This window comes from Pollicipes pollicipes, unplaced genomic scaffold, assembly GCF_011947565.3.
Source record: "Pollicipes pollicipes isolate AB1234 unplaced genomic scaffold, Ppol_2.1 Scaffold_6052;HRSCAF=7182_pilon_pilon_pilon, whole genome shotgun sequence".
Lineage (NCBI taxonomy): Eukaryota > Metazoa > Arthropoda > Thecostraca > Pollicipedomorpha > Pollicipedidae > Pollicipes > Pollicipes pollicipes.
This window is the reverse complement of record NW_023596805.1, coordinates 14,005,692-14,022,899: the sequence shown is the minus strand read 5'-3', so window position 1 is coordinate 14,022,899 and position 17,208 is coordinate 14,005,692. Positions and strand designations below refer to the sequence as shown.

Sequence of the window (17,208 nt, the reverse complement as noted above, 5' to 3'; positions counted from 1 at the left end):
GAGCATATTGTGAGTGAGTCGATAGGTTAACCGAGACCAGCGTGAAAGGCCCCTGAGCAATTGAGAATACCCCGGCAGGTTGGCTTGGGGGCGGGGGGGAGGGCTCAGCTTGAAGCACAAAGCCTTTCGGGCAAGGTGAAAGAACCCGTGGAAGGTCCCTGATTTACAAAAATGCGCCGGAACGTTAGCAGGAAGGGCCCCATTAACAGCGTGGTGCTCTCCGAACAAATGCGAGGCAATCAAGAGCAACGTATAAGGTTCCTTAACGATCGGATTGACCCTGCGTGTAGGTCCCCAAAAACAGCGCAGGGCCTCTGGATGGCGCAATGAGCCTCAGAACCTAGCAATCACCACCGTCCTAATCAGTGGAGGATAACATGTGTCTTCTCGTGGACCCTTCACTTTTGCTTACGACTGTTCTTTGTTGCTTGGCAGCTCAAATGCATCTAATTGTGTTGCGTTCTGTGTGGAAAAACTGCGTCTGTTCGGCCGACAATGGGCCCTTTCGTAGCCCATGGTTCCTTTGGGTCCCAATGAGAGGGCGTGGCTCTGTGCCACCTCTCCTCCTCCCACCCCTTGCCAGAAAGACAGCAATTTAAGGAAATGGATTGTGTTGAACTCAGAAAGACGCCGTTGACTCAAATATGACGCAGCGAGCATTGCGGTTCCAAGCGTGGACCTCGGGTGGTGTCGGGAACTGTTTTGGTTGCGGTGCTGTTTTCCTGCATTGGTCGCAGTCGAGCCACCAGCGCTGCTTGATTTTAGTGCAGGTGAGAGATGATTTGGCTGGGATCACCGTCAACTTGTGTTCTAATTACCTGGGCCTCGCGTATTTAACTTGCGTGTTTGACGTCAACGGACAAGCAACGACATCGCAAATGGCGTGTTGCTGATTTGAGGTATTGACTTAATGACCGAGCCTACATCACTTGGATTGTTCAGGCATATGAAGATCTTATCCTTTTGATGCTTGGGGGTTTGATTTACCTAATTATCTGGTTGGTACATGAGGCTTGCAGTGCCTTTCAGAATATGGTAATTTCTAAGACAACTATTTTAGACTTCTTTGGATGACAGTTTATCAGCAAGCATCAGAAAACATTAGCATTTTAATGATGTTACCATTGCAAATTAAAATAATATGTGGTACTGTGATAGCATTCACAGGAGCTGCCACGCTATGAAACATGGCACTGATGTGACTGATAATTGGTGGGTAGGTTGGGTGAGCATTTTTGGGGCATTTGGCTTTCTTCTTTTTGGTTTGCTGAAGCATGTGGCACAGCCCAACAAGTTAAGGGTAATTGAACATGGGCCCTGATACCAGGCATTTGGGTTTGATCTTCATGCTATACCACGCAGTCAACCCAGCAATTGCCTTGCTTTAAACGTCTGCACATGCCTCATGCTACACCGATTTTGTCATCAATCACATAATCTGAATATATATATATATAATATAATATATTATATATATATTGTGTGTGTGTGTGTGTATATACATGTATGTATGTAGTCAATTCTTCTCCTGCAGTTCCAAAGCCCCTACACAGATATTGGAAACAAGGGATACAGTTGCATCTCTCCACAACAGTCAGAGTCTGTCCATGGTCAAGGTCTGCCCATGGAATTGCTCTGAACCTTTGGTTCTCTGCTGACAATGCCAGGCTGAAGACAGAAAAGGATGTGAGCTCCATACCTGTATGGCCCAGCCTATATGTTCAGGCCAGCTCCATCACACTGCACTGGACAACACTGTGCATGCTAGCCAGATTGATAGGGATGGCTCCCCAGTTCTCAGTTGTGGCTTTAGCAGCCATGTGGTCTGTATCCTCATGGCTACAGATCCTTGCATGATGAGGCATCTACTACAGTGTGAATGTCATGACCTGTCCTCCATGGCATGCAACAGTCTGCATACTGCTGTGTAGGTTTCCCCCATATCATAGTGTAGGGGTCTGTAGCGAGGTTCTCTGCTACAGCAGCTGCAGGCCAACTTGTAGTCTATCATGATGTGAATCTGACATGTGGACTGCTGGTCTGGTGACTGAAAGTTTGCAGAGTCAGCCAGTGAGTCATGGATCGCAACTAACTCTGGCCCCAGATTTCTGTGACCTTGGCCCTCTGATTACTGCAGACTTGGTTATCAGACTGCTACAGAATAAGCTTTCAGACTTCCTCAGACCTAGCTCTCAGGCTGATGCAAACTCAGCTGTCAGACTTCTTCAGGATCAGCCCTTAGGCCTCTTCAGACCCCGCCCTCAGACGGCTGTCCCAGCGGGAGGCACGCACAGTGTGTCGCGCACATGGTGTCTTGGCGCTGGCGAGGAGCTGGACCAGCACACCAACTCGCACGCGCAGTGTGTCGCGCACATAGTGTCTTGGCGCTGGCGAGGAGCTGGACCAGCACACCAACTCGCACGCACAGTGTGTCGCGCACATGGTGTCTTGGCGCTGGCGAGGAGCTGGACCAGCACACCAACTCGCACGCGCAGTGTGTCGCGCACATCGTCTTTGTGAGCTGGCTCTATCTGCTTGGTTGGGGTGGGCAGATCCACCACGAACCGTGGACTTGGTGCGCTCGGTGTCTCAGGCGCCGAGGTGGGCTCGGTGGGCGGCAGGTCCCCGCCCTGGTCAGAGGTCGATAGGCGGGTCGCATGCTGGCGCTCCATCACCGCCATCTGCTTGGCCAACAGCGATGGATGCACCTGGTGAGCACCTGGATGCACCTCAGCGCCTCTCAGGAGACAGCGCCTCTCCCGGTGATCCTCGGACGTAGTCAGTGGTGAGCCTGGCGCACCTGGTCTGCTTGCTCGGCGTCCAGCGGTGAGCCTGGCGCACCTGGTCTGCTTGCTCGGCGTCCAGTGGTGAGCCTGGCGCACCTGGTCTGCTCGGCGTCCGCTGATGAGCCTGGCGCACCTGGTCTGCTCGGTGTCCAGTGATGAGTCTGGCGCACCTGGTCTGCTCGGTGTCCAGTGATGAGCCTGGCGCACCTGGTCTGCTCGGTGTCCAGTGATGAGCCTGGCGCACCTGGTCTGCTCGGCGTCCGCTGATGAGCCTGGCGCACCTGGTCTGCTCGGTGTCCAGTGATGAGTCTGGCGCACCTGGTCTGCTCGGCGTCCGCTGATGAGCCTGGCGCACCTGATCTGGCTGGGCGTCCAGTGATGAGACTGGCGCACCTGGTTTGCTCGGCGTCCTGTGATGAGCCTGGCATACCTGGTCTGCTCGGCGTCCTGTGATGAGCCTGGCGCACCTGGTCTGCTCGGCGTCCTGTGATGAGCCTGGCGCACCTGGTCTGCTCGGCGTCCAGCTCCTCTGTCGCCGATGAGGTGCAGTGTAGGTCGAAGACGGCAGCGACGTAGCCGCACAGTGCATGTATGTAGCCGATGTAGGCTACTCTGATGACGCGCAGGTGGCTTCCGTACCACTTGGCGGCCGACACGAGCAGGTGCGGCTGTTTCGACGTCATCTGCTTCAGATTGGTGGTGATGATGGTTGGGTTTTCCGGGCTGCAGGGCGATAGCATGTGTTGTGATTTGTAGCTATCGGCTTGGTTGTCTGGATGTGTAATGCTTTTAGAAGGCTCTGGTTTTGAAGCTAAAGTCATGCGATTGGTAGCCTTTCTAAAGGGTTCGGGTTTTGAAGCTACACTCCTGCAACTGGTAGACTGACTTGTTAGACAGATGCTATAACCACCAGCCATCTAAAGAGGATTTGTCTATCAGGCCAGTAATGTATATACCGATATGTTTATGTCTACCTGGTCTACACAAATAACTCGCTCCAAATACTACGGAACGTTACAACACCATTTTTTTATATTTGATCTAAACCTTTCCACTTGATGTATGTTGGGAATGCCCATGCCAAGCAGTACTTTATTCATGAGCCATGACCTCACCATCCGATCCTGAAATTCCATGTGAGCAAACAGGACTTTGCGGTTAAAGCTTAGCCTACCGTAACGCTCGGCGCGCTCTGTCCTGCCCTCTGACGTCACCTGACCTTTAACGCTGCCGCTGCCACAAAACAACGCGAACCCATCTACTACGGGCGGGTGAACTCAAAGAGAGGTGCTGTAACCAGCTGAGCTTTCAGGACAGGTCCACTGTACGTGAATATCGTGTGTATAAGGTCTTAAAAGTGGACGACAGCGAGAGGTCTTGCTATGACTCCAAGTGACCTAGCAAGGCATTACACGCTGGAGGTAAAGACGTGGCTCGAATTTGATCTGTTTTCTTAGGTAACTTTTGACTGGTTTAAGAATTATATGATTCAGACTGCTTGATATGTTACATGAAAATGATAAGTGTCTTGGAAGTAATCTGCGTTTATGTATGTATGTCAAGCGTAGCATGTGAGTATGTGTAATGATGAATTTGCACGCTGATAAAGTACACCTTTAATGTCCGAGAGGTGCTGGTTGAGCTGTCAACATGGATAATTTGGGGTATCAATAAAGTTAAGATATCAATCATTGAAATATGCGTTGAGCATACACGAAATATTGACAGTTGGCTCTCCCAACATCAGATCCCTTAGGCCTACCCCGTTAGAAAACCGGAGCAGAAAGGCCTTTTCCATCCGAGTTATTCACGCAGCACCTGCTTACTTTCAAGCAATATATGCATTGTTCGATCCTGCAGTGTTCCCACCGACTGACGCTGCGTGCGTGCCCTCAGCTGGCTGTACGTCGGCGAGCTGATCATGGAGGAGGCGGAGAGTGCCAAGTTCGAGCAGCTGAAGTCGCCTGGTCCTCTGAGTCAGGAGGAGCTCAGCGATCAGGACCACCTGGAGCTCTGGCTCGTCCGGCTCAGCCCGCAGGTACAAAACACAGCTCACCGGCGCACCGACCCCGGCCGCACAGGGACGGTGATGAAATGTGCGATGTGTGGTGAATGCCGCAAATGATGTGCGGAGAAGCACACATCCAAATTAGTCAAAAAGTGGAACTCCGTCCTGTTCTGACTATACATAAGTCGTCATCATCTCACACTTGAAGCCCACAAACTTCTTATCCAGATCCATGTATTTCCCCACATCGTGCACCGCCTCTCAGGCTGAGACGGGGTCGCCGCGTGCTATCTCGGCCGGGTGCACAAAGTCGTGAATTTCATAGCCAATGTGCGGTAAATGCCGAAGTGTGTTTCCTTCTCAGGGAGCGCCATGTCGAAATGACACAGAAGCAGTTGTTGTGTGCGGAAAGACTGTTGACAACTGCCGTCTGCGTGCTGCGGTTTTTACGGATGTGATCCGGGGGAAATGTTTGTCGTTTTCGGTGCTTTTATGATATTTCCTTTACTTGCGACAAACATCCGGCTAGGTGATGGGTTTTTGTCGTTACGTGATAAGGACATGGCTGCTTCATCAAGCGAGCTGCGGCCGGTCTGGGTACCAGCAGGATGCTTCGACTTCGCAGGCGGACACCCCGTGTGGCTCTGCTGCCCGCTGGCTGGCGTTCTCTGGCTTTGTTAATGCATTCAGTGTGAGCGATAGAAATGCTCCGCACTTGGCGCGCGCGGAACCAGCTGAATGTTCGTTCAAGCGAGTGCTTGTCTGTGTAGACCGGCCTCTAGCGGCGTTACGCTGAAGCTCTGTGTGCCGCCGCCGCCGCCAGGTGGACGCGGAGGAGCTGGTCGGCTGTAAGCTGCCGGTGTCTTCGGGCAAGAGCTCACGCTCCGGCGGACTGGAGCTGAACGCCGAGGCGTTCGTGCCGGCCGGCCTCCACCTGCTGGCGCCCAACAGGAAGGGCAAGAAGCTGAAGCCCGGTGAGCGGCCGGCCGGCCCAGCCGTGACAGGAGGGACCAGGGCCCTCCAGCCGTGCTGGAGTGGCCCCGGTCCCTCCGCCACGGTCCTGCTTCTCTGTTTCATGGAGGCGATTTTGTTACCAGCGGATGTTGATATGAGCACTGGCTGATGCGGTAGTTTGTGGCCAGTTAACGTTGGAAGTGAGCTCCATTGTAGTGGGTTCTGAGCTTCATGGGGTCGAACTCTGGCATAGGTCACCAGGCACTGTATGACTACGCAAGGAACTCCGTCTGGCCTTGTGTTGTCGACATCAAAGCAGTGTTGCCCTCGTGCTGGCTGTGGGGCGTGCTGACCAGCCCCGAGGCGGGAGCCGCGGCGGGCCTGTCCACTGAACTGGGGCCCTCGGACCGCGGCCTGAGCTGGGCCCTCCGACCGTGGCCTGAGCTGGGACCCTCGGACCGCGACCTGAGCTGGGGCCCTCGGACCGCGACCTGAGCTGGGGCCCTCCTACCGTGGCCTGAGCTGGGCCCTCCGACCGCGATCCGAGCTGGGCCCTCGGACCGCGCTGAGGCCTCGGACCGTGGCGTGAGCTGGGCCCTCCGACCGTGGCCTGAGCTGGGGCCCTCGGACCGCGACCTGAGCTGGGGCCCTCCTACCGTGGCCTGAGCTGGGCCCTCCGACCGCGATCCGAGCTGGGCCCTCGGACCGCGCTGAGGCCTCGGACCGTGGCGTGAGCTGGGCCCTCCGACCGTGGCCTGAGCTGGGGCCCTCGGACCGCGACCTGAGCTGGGCCCTCCGACCGCGACCTGAGCCTGACTCTCCTCTCCGGTGCGCCACAGTGCCTGTCCCTCTGCGGGGTCAGATCACCGTACACCAGCGGCTGGACGTGCCCCCCGGCGACCCGCTGCCGCCGCCGGCCTCAGCCGTGCCGCCGCTGCCAGCCGTCCGGCCCGACCGCCACCCCATGCTGGGCGTCGGTGAGTGACGTCAGAGATAATGGCCATCCCATGCTGGGCATCATTGTGGTGTAGCCATGGCAACGGCGCTCTGTCACATTGGTTCCCTAAATGACTGAATGCGTGCTTTGATCTACACGGGCATGGCACCGTAGTGTTATTGTCTTGAATATTGCGCGATAAATGTGTCGTGTTCTTATCTTTTTAAATCAGTGGGTAACTGGTTTTTCAAATTATATTTTCCCTACATGAAAGGAGTCCTTATTGCACACACACACGCGTAAGCATACGCACACACACACACGCACATGCACGCACGCACGCACGCACGCACGCACGCACGCACGCACTCGCACATTTGTATGTATACGTAATTGGCACTGTTCCTCTACTTTTTCACTTGTGAGTGACCGAGATGTGCATTTAAGTTTAAACACAAATGGTAAAGATCTCGGCACGCGTCATCTGCTGAAATGTGTTGGCCCCACGCCGCTCTCGGCAGTTCGCCGACGTGATTACCTCCTCTATTTTGTGACGATTCGAGAACACCCTGTAACACACTACAGTGGGCTGGCTGGCTGGCTGGCCGGCCGCGGGCAGCAGGCGGGAACGGACCGCCTCGGTACGCCTCTGGGAGTGCGCTACGACTGCATGATCATGGAGGCCGCGGGCGGTCCGGTCCGGTCCGGACCGGTCCCGGGAACTGACGCCGACCCGCGTCACGCCGCGGTGGTGATGTACACACGTGTGGGGTGTTCGTGTTACCGCGCCGACCGGCTGTGGAGCTTCGGCGACAGCTTCGTCCAGTGATCCAGCTGCCAACCTCGTGAGGTGCTTCCCTTACCGCGTCGCCCGGCTGTGAAGGAGAGCTTCGCCGACTGACCCAGCTGCCAACCCTGTCACAGGGTACGAGGAGGTACTGCGGGAGAGCAGGCGGGTGCTGGAGGCGGCGCAGTCGCTGGACGTGTTGGACGGCAAGAAAAGTAAAAAGAAGAGAAAATCGCGGGCGCCTGAAGAAGACGCTGTGGTGATAGACGTGGGGAGCAGTCGGAAGAAGAAGAGGAAGTCGAAGGGATCGTAGGCGACAGGTGCAGGACATGGCCGCGTCGTTCGTGCGCGTGTCTTTTTTGAGCATTGAGTGTGTGTTTGGTTATCAGATCTTCGTCCAATACAGCTGCCAGCCATCAATATCTGCGTATCGACGCCAACTTCCCCGGGGATTCGTGACCGCTCTGTCGATGTCCCCGCACCCGCTGTCAGCTTCATCGGTCTCAATACTCGACACGCCAGGAGGGCCTCGCGTCACTGATCCGCCGAGGCCCCGCCCGTCGGTGGGGCAGTGGGCAAGGGCAGTTGGCGTCCGTCAGGCGCTCACCGCCGAGCGAGACCGTGTCGTGCTTCGTCCTCCGCCGACTTCCGACGGCCGGCCAGCGCCGCCGGCCGGCCGCCGCCTTCACCGACCAGAATAGCACCGCGCCGGTGCGGGACGGGCATGCTTCTCCTACCTGATCGATCCCGCCCACTGGCCTCACGCGGCTCACCGGCCACCTGATTGTGTGCTCTCGGCCAGGTGCGTGCTGAGCCCGGCCGCGCGTCAGGTCCGGGATGGGTTCGACACAGTCCGAGGCTACGCGTCCATCCGCGCCGCTGCACCCCCGCTCGCCGAGCCGCCGGCCGAGGACGCGCCCGGGTCGGCTCGCTGGCGTGGCGCGCGCGTTAACTGGGGGCCGGGGGTGAGGTCAAGCGACGGCAGGTGCAGACGCGTGCGCCGGACCGTGGAGTGGTCCCGGTCCGGACGGCGCGAGCCTCGGCCGATGGTCTGTGGTCTGCTGTGGTCTGTCGCTGGAGCGGCCCCAGTCCGAACGGCGCGAGCCTCGGCCGATGGTCTGTGGTCTGCCGTGGTCTGTCGCTGGAGCGGCCCCAGTCCGGACGGCGCGAGCCTCGGCCGATGGTCTGTGGTCTGCCGTGGTCTGTCGCTGGAGCGGTCCCAGTCCGGACGGCGCGAGCCTCGGCCGATGGTCTGTGGTCTGCCGTGGTCTGTCGCTGGAGCGGTCCCAGTCCGGACGACACGAGCCCCGACCGATGGTCTGTGGTCTGCCGTGGCCTGTCGCTGGAGCGGCCCCAGTCTGGACGGCGCAAGCCTCCGGCGATGGTCTGTGGTCTGCCGTGGTCTGCCGCTTGGGCGCCGCGTCTCGAGACCGGCCTGTCCGCCCGAGTGTGACCCGGCCCAGTAACGCCCGACCGGCACGCGGGTGCTCAGCCGGTTTGGATGGCTGATAGACGCGGTGGAAGGATCGCAGTGTTTCGGAGCCGGCCCAGAGGAGCACGACTCCGCGCTTTCCGTCTCGGCTGCTGGCCCGGATTCTCCGGCTGGAACACATGTTTAAAGATTGCAAAAATGCATGTGTATTACTACGCGTGTAAACGGAAACAAAACCCTGCATATAAGCTCAATTTCACATTCAGCCACGAAAACGTCGGGCAACGTGTCATCACAAGTCACGAAATATTTGGCAGGAACACTGAACACAGCATTCGTCGCAGGTTGGCATCCAAACTCTTTCTCACGATCTGATAATGGCTCCGCACTTATGAAACAACTATACAAGCTACAACGACCAGAAAGCTCGCTTTGCTTTGACACGGTCACATCCTCACTCGCGACCGGTTCCGTTGTGGGTTTGAGGAGCGAAGGGCCCGCGCGACGCACGCTGGGGCGCGGGAGAAAACGTGACACGACGTGCTCCAACCTGGCCCACGGCGCGACAATCACCGAAGCACTTGCAGCGCGCCAACAGTCATCCGCCCACAGCGAAAAAAGAACGCGAACGTAGAAGCGAGTTCCTATGCAAGCACCCTGTCGTCCCGCGCGCCAAACACGTCATCAGGATCGGCACGCGTACGGTTCAAGCAAATGATTTGGCAAACGAAGCTCAGCGCACCCCGCCAGACCTGCACATCAAACATATCCCTGATCTGCTACAGATCAAACCATTACACAGCCCTGGCCACTCTGAGCACCATCGGCTGGTGTTATTTTTGCGCCTGACGTCTGACGTCGAGGCTTGGGTCATCACGTCACACAGCCACCATCGGCTGGTGTTATTTCTGCGCCTGACGCGCCTGACGTCCGACGTCGAGGCTTGGGTCATCACGTCACAAAGCCCTGGTCACTGAGCACCATTGGCTGGTGTTATTTCCGCGCCTGACGTCTGACGTCGAGGCTTGGGCCATCACGTCACACAACCTTAGTCACTCTGAGCACCACCGGCTGGTGTTATTCCTGCGCCTGACGTCTGACGTCGAGGCTTGGGTCATCACGTCACACAGCCCTGGTCACTCTGAGCACCATTGGCTGGTGTTATTTCCGCGCCTGACGTCTGACGTCAAGACTTGGGCCATCACGTCAATCCATCCGCTCACTACCATCCTTGCTATCGTGCTAACACCCACAGTCCGCTCTTTATATCTGGTGTAACCCTAAGCAGCCTGTTGATCCAAAAATACTGCGGTTAACCACTTGTGCTTAAATTGCACCACCGGGGTATACATCTATGACTATACATAAAATGGCACTTACAAGTGAGACTAACGTTAAATGTTAAATCTGTAAAACGAGTTGCGCTATATAATGCCTGCGGCAAATCACTCGACAAGCGTAAAATTTGCCTCAGAACTTCCCCTAGAAACGTGTGCGCTTCTAAGCGTGCGTTACGAAAAACACGGACACGAAGCGAGCTTGCGTCAGTGGCCCTGACGTCTTTGGGAGAAACTGACAGGACGGAAGGCCAGGTGCCAGAACTACATACCGCTACAGCCAACCACCAAGGTTTCATAAAGACGACTACTACCGCTCACAACTAGCGTTCAACTTGGGTCAGTGACCTCCGACAACCTCGGCACGTCACTTCATGTCAAGGAGGGGACGTGATCCGTGATACAGCTAAAAATGACAGACTGCATGTGGCTGTGGCACAAGACATCTAAAATCAGCCAGTGTACTCGCGACTATGGAGCTACGTCAAACAGTATCACCGGAAGAAGCGGGGGGGGGGGGGGCGGGGGATGAGGCCACGCGCTCGCCAGTGCGGGCTACCTGCCGCATAAATCGCTGCCCGCTTGACCCCTTAAAGGACCGCACCCAGGGTTCATACGGTTCGCGACCACCGAGGTCACAGAATAAGGCAATGACTGCATGCCGCCAGTCGGCGCTGGTAGAGGTTACGCAGTTAGTCACGCATATAGAAATACTTCTCAGGAAATCCGCGCTTCAAAAAAACCTGTTGCACCAACCCTGCTGCGCGCTGGATGGTCACCGTCTGACGGCACTCATTCGCATCAAAACAACGTGGCCTGTACAAGGCAAGACGATCAGAATGCTGGGTATCCCAGAGCTCCTATGCGATACATAACGAAACAGCTTACCATCTCCTACTTTGTTCCCTAGACTTCCTAACGTCCTCAGTCTTTTACAACGCTGAACAAAATGTCATCAAACCACAGAGAAACTACAATTTCAACCTTTTTGAGTTCCTTCTCTAAACGCATCACTTGTGCACAACAACCGTTAACTATCACTCGACACCCTTTAGGTGTTCGCGATCTCCGCCGAAGCGAAGTTTGATTCCGCTCCTGGGTTATGGGCACAACACGGGTGGTGGCAGAACACTAGCGTGGTTAGTGGTACCGCGCCGGGCGTACTAGTCCCGGCGCTTGTTAACATGATATCACGGGGGGTCCCCCGGCACGCGTCCCGCGTCCGGGACCGTGCCGGCGACCGCCACACGCGCCCGCGGCCACCCGTCACCGGCGCCGCCCGCACGCCCAATCACAGCCCGGGTGTCACCCGCTTTAGCGACCCGTCCACGCCTGATGTGGACCCGTCCACGCTTGATGTGGACCCGACAACGCCTGATGTGGACCCGTCCACGCATGATGTCGACCCGTCCGCGCTTGATGTGGACCCGTCCACGCCTGATGTGGACCCGTCCACGCCTAATGTGGACCCGTCCGCGCCGGCCCCGTCTGAGCCCTGAGCGCCGCGTCTGGGCATGTCAGAGGCGCGAGAGGAGCACCAGCAAACACGGTCCCCGGGACACCGGAGTCTGGGCAGGGCCCGGTCCAGACGCCAGAGCCTCGGCAGGGCCCGGCCCAGACGCCGGGGCCTCCGCAGAGCCCCGCCAAGACAACGGAGCCTCGGCAGGGGCCGGCCCGCGCCCCGTCTTTATAAGACAGTGGCGGCTTCTGGGGGCGTGCCCGGCCTATGCCGCGGCGTCCGATGTCCAGACGGCCACATGCCGGCCCGACTAGGGCCGCGCGCTGAACCAGCCCTCCCCTCTCCCTGCTCACAGACCCCACCAACCTTGCCCGTGGCCGTCTCGCCGGGTATCTGGCTTCACTCCCAAGCCCTCGGTCCGCTCTTACGGGTCTTCAGCCCGGCGCGTGGCCAGGCGGCGCGTTCGTCCACCCCTGCCCTCCCCTGGGGACGCCGATGACGCCCAGGTCTTTCGCATCATACACAGCCAGTAGACGGACCACCTCAAAGTCCGGCGGTTCCCTAGTCCACATCTCACACGTCCGGCGGTGTACCCTGGTCCAGCTCGGCTGTCTAGTCCACATCTTTACGCATCCAGCAGTGCAGCCTGGTCCCGGTGCGCGGCCTAGTCGACCTCCTCGTAGACGCGGCGTCGCTTGGCGGCGAGCTCCTGCTCCTCGACAGCGTCGGCGTCGGCCTGGGCCTGGGTGGAGCCGTGCGCCGACGAGCAGGCCGCGTCCAACGGCTCTCCCGCCATCAGCTCCTCGACCGTCTCTGGACCAGAGCTGAAACAGCGGGGCTGGGGCTCGAACGGGGGCCGCGGACAGGGGCTGGAGCGGGCGCAGCTGGAGTCAGACAGCGGGGAATCTCCGACCGATTCGTCTAGCCATCCTACCAACCCGGGGAGCAATCCCTCCTCCCCGCTAGTACACCTGGCCACCAAGCCGACTTGCGATCCGACACCGGCCCGACTCTGATCCGTCATCGGCCCGGTACTGACCTGTCGCGGGCCCGAACCTCGCCCGTCGCAGGTCCGACACTGATCTGTCACCGGCTCGATACTGACCGGCCCGACAATGGAGCGCCGCCGGCCCGACACTGACCCGTCACAGGCCCGACACTGACCAGTCACCGGCTCGATACTGACCGGCCCGACAATGGAGCGCCGCCGGCCCGACACTGACCCGTCGCAGGCCCGACACTGACCAGTCACCGGCTCGATACTGACCGGCCCGACACTGACCCGTTGCTGCCGCTCTGGCACGGCGCGCTGCTCGCCAGGTCGTTCAGCACCCGCTCCAGAGTCGTCACGAAGGTGCGCGCGTTCGACATGGTGAAGCACATGGGCGGCGTCAGCTGGAGCACGTTGTCGTCGGGCGCCAGCGTGGCCGTGATGATGCGCGCGTCCTTCAGCCTGCCGGAGAGGGCACGGCCAGGGGTCACCGGCCGCCCACCACGCAGACACGACGAATGCGCCTGGATGCGCGGCGCTGCGACAGTCTCTACTCCATTATGTCTTAGTTTTCTATCGCAATTTTTACAGCCCAAATCATGCGGCAGATGTTTCGGTGCAGTGCAGGCTTTCTTTGCAGGCACAGATGCCATTTCTAGAATGGGAGATCCTGGAGCATAAAAGATATGCGAGTGAGATATTCATTGTGAACGTCGTGATTTTTCGCAGGGGTTTCACATCAATTCCGTTGCAAGTTGGCCTGAAAACTGCAGGATAACGGCAAAAAGCTTCTGCAAACACCAGCAATTAAGCGCTTGGTAAACGTGACGAGTGCTGGTCGGAATATACTCCATTTACGCCAATTACGTATATAATTGACGTCATCTAAGGGTATGAGGTAAGTCAGCACCTCAGTAGAGGTGAACTTTTGCAATCTGCACAACAGGTCGCGTAAGTGTCTTTGCGACAATCACGTTAGTGGAAGTCGAGCATGTACGTCAGTAGACCACGTAATATATCGCCGGTACACACGGGCCTTGCAAACACAGCCTAGCAACGCACACATCGAAGAAGATAACCCCTCACAAAGTCAAAGCGTTCTTCAAATCGTCACTGCCCTGAACTCCTTCGAAGAAAATTAACGCCTCAACATGTTTTTTTCGTTTAATTCTCGTGATAGTGGCCTCATATTTGTATGCTTCGTTTCCCTGAATACTGTCCTGAGATACCATATGATCCATCGCACAACTAGATCGGCCCCTCGTGTGCTGCAAGCTCGCGTGGCTTACTGCACACGAAAGAGGATCCGGGCAAAGTTCAGGGTGATACACAAGGCTGTTTCAGCTGACGCTGTACATGCTCCTCGCCCCGTGCGCATCGCTAGCTGTTGGATCTAGCGCCCAGACCGGCTGCCAGCCGTCGCTACGTGCAGCTAAATGACACTGTGAAAGAATCTAGGAAAAACCGCCCGCTGCCTGTCCTTTTGTCGAAAATGTTTTCGACCTCCGACAACCCACTTGCACTTGGAGAGTGAACTAATACAGCACTCCCCGCAGATGCAAAAAAAACGATGACTTCTCAGAAGTCGGAGGCATGGATCAGAGCTGCCTTCAGGCGTCACGCAACAGGGATTTCCGGCTGAATCGTAAACTTTGGACAGCGAGGATCAGTGCAGGGACGAAACACCTGCCATTTCAAAGGCGCGTTCCATTAATCAACAACTGTCGCGAAAAAATAAATGGCACTAGAAGACGAGACACCGGATCAGTCTGTCGGTAAATCGCCACATCTTAGCGCACAGCCGCAACGGAGGCATCATTAGAGCTCATACAACACGCATGCCTCTGTGAGACGGCTAAACCGAAGCCATGTCGACGACTATCGCACGGACTTTGAGATGGCGTCAATTTCCTAAACACCAGCACACGACGAATCGCCGCCGTACAAGATTCAACAAGTCCAGGAGAAGCGCGCCGGTCACGCGAACTAGGCGCCCACCCTGCCGCGGACTCTTGGGAACTTTCGGGTGCGTCGACCGCAGCTGAGGCCCTGTTCCCTCCAGCGCCCTGATCGGCCGCCGAGATGAGCCGCCCCGCGAGCCTGATCACCACGTAGCCGGATCCCCGCCGGCCGCGGCGGCCGCCGAGCGCGCGGCAGCTCCGGCGGGCCGTTAGAGCCTAATGACACGGCTCAGCCCGGCGGCCGGCTCCGCTGAAGTCGCGTGACGCCGGCCAGCCCGTCGCATCATCGGCGCATTCCTGTGCAGCCGGCCCGCGGGATCAACGCAGTACAGTGCGCCGTGCCGCCACGGCCTCCGCCGACGGAAACGATGCCAGGCGCCGCCTGGTGACGCGCCGTCGCCGCCAACCACGGCGGCGACGGCGCGTCGCCAGCTGTTGTCTGAAGGCTGCGGCTGTTTCATCAGCTAATCGGTCACATGCCTCATGTGGCATCACACGTAACACGGCCGACAGCCATTCAGGCTGAGTCATGCCAGGCTCCAGCGGCCTTTCAACCTTAGTCTTGCATGGCGGCATGCGGACAAGCACGGACGCGGATGCTGTAGGACTGTGGCCGCTCGTCACCGCTCCTTCCTGATCCTGACCCTCCTTCAAAGGTCTTGAGCATGCGGGCACGCCGCCAAGGTAATTAGAAAGCGCACGCTACCCTGGCTTAATCGCACCCAGTGACATCAGCTTTCAATGGTGGAACCAAACGGCGGTTATATAAACATCACAAACTTGTCTGTGCGCAAAAGCTCGTCTAAGCTCCATCAAGGATAATCAGCATGAGCCAGCAATTTTCCCATTAATATCGTGTGCACACGCTCCCGCTGGCCTCTTGATGTTGGATCGGCTCATCCACCGTACAATGGTCGGTGACAGCAGACCGCGCTGGATTGAACAACAGTGCACGACAACGGTCAGCAGGACCCAAGGTGCGGCGCGAGACGAGCCGAACGAGAAGACAGGTGAGAGCTGGCCAGTAGTTACCATGTGGGAGAATGTCAACACATAGACACTGAAGCATTCGGACGGTGAGTCACAAACCACATCCACTGAAAATGTGCTTGCTATGCTGCCGACCAAGGGCAAAAAAGGCTTAACAGCTATAATTAGTGGCGCTCAGAGGCCTTTTACCTATGAACGGCAGCGCGACTCGGGCCAGTCTTGAAAATTGAATCAATGATTTGATGATGAACATGCGAATCATTCACGGTGTTGGCAATGTGGCGAGAATACCAATTTCCAAGCATTGCGAAAAACGCAGATCTTCCGGAACGAAAGCTTACGAAAAAACAAACCCTGCGGGCTTTTGCCGAGCCTCTCTCTCCCGGCTCAGCCAACAACCTCTCATATTCGAAATTGCTGCAGGAGATGTGACATCGTCCGCTTTCCTGGACGACTAGTGGCGCACCTGTGGCTAGGCGCCTCCGGCTGTCTTACCATCTGCTCAGTGTTGCTGGTGAGCTGCAGCGTTCATCTTAGCATGCGTAAGTTACAGCCAGTGCGTTCGACTCCGCCGGCCAATTAAGTCTCGTCCTCGTTTGGCCCGGTCGCTGAGAGCTGACATCGGGCCTTGGCCACTCCAAAGGCAGACGAGCCCGCGGTTTGCCCATGAGAGCGCGTAACCAAGCGCACACGCCGACCCAGACGTTTAACGTAGCGATTGTCCTCGCTCTCAGTCGGAGCTTGTTAGTCCCCATCCGCTCTGACGTCAGGTCGCTGGCATCTGAACCCGTTTTCGACTCATGTTCTCCATCTCCTCTGACGTCAGGTCGCTGACATCTGGACCCGTTTTCGATTCATGTCTTCCAACTAGTTTGGCGCCGTTTGAAAACTTCATCTTTTCCATGTTAATGTTATGGAGAGATGCAATCTCGTTGATCTAACAATATAGCATGAAACGCCCGTCTGCTAAAATGCTTTGCAAGAAAATGCCTAACAAATTATCCAGCGTAGCGTTTAAAGAGCAGCACTTCTTGTCGCTCAAAACTGCACGAGCCTGCGACGAGCGGCTGCAGATATGAGCTCTTAGAGCGTGAGTTGGTCGGGCTGGACGGCTCACCTTGCAAAAAAAGAAACAGAAAAAGCCAACTTAGTTCCATCTGCTTGCAACCCTATTCAAGAAAAACAATGATTATTCGAGCTAACACACTAGCAGATACACGGAACATGGCGTGCCGCAGTAGAGAAATGGGGATGCTGTTTGGGTGGGTAGCCCGGGCATCCGTTTGAAGCGGGCTACTGGTTGACGTAGTAGATTGGAATGTTGGGCGCAGCACTGGGGCTCACAGTGGCTGCCGTTTTGAAATGCAGGTAAGTAGCGTGCCCGAGCTCCGGACGAGCGGGCGATTTTTCAGGGTGCGGTGCTGAGGTAGCCTGCCCTCCGGCGGCGTATCGGGGATGTACCAGGCTTCCAAGGAGTGGTGAGGCGGATTTAGGTACCGGGTGATGATAATGACCTGGGGGGGAGGGAGAGAGGGAAAGGGAGGGAGAGAGAGAGGGAAAGGGAGG

At 57.1% G+C, this 17,208-nt stretch overlaps 2 protein-coding genes across 2 annotated transcripts in view; both read left to right on the top strand.

Annotated features, from left to right (window-relative positions):
• Window positions 1-17,208, top strand: part of LOC119104463 (5-phosphohydroxy-L-lysine phospho-lyase) — a gene marked incomplete in the record, with an annotated part of 55,788 nt that overhangs the window by 31,166 nt on the left and 7,414 nt on the right.
• Window positions 690-7,892, top strand: LOC119104464 (uncharacterized). The gene is made up of 5 exons (XM_037228180.1): window positions 690-770; window positions 4,683-4,824; window positions 5,618-5,768; window positions 6,588-6,725; window positions 7,610-7,892. The coding sequence occupies exons 2-5, from the start codon at window positions 4,708-4,710 to the stop codon at window positions 7,783-7,785; spliced, it is 582 nt and encodes a 193-aa protein (XP_037084075.1). The 5' UTR covers window positions 690-770; window positions 4,683-4,707; the 3' UTR covers window positions 7,786-7,892.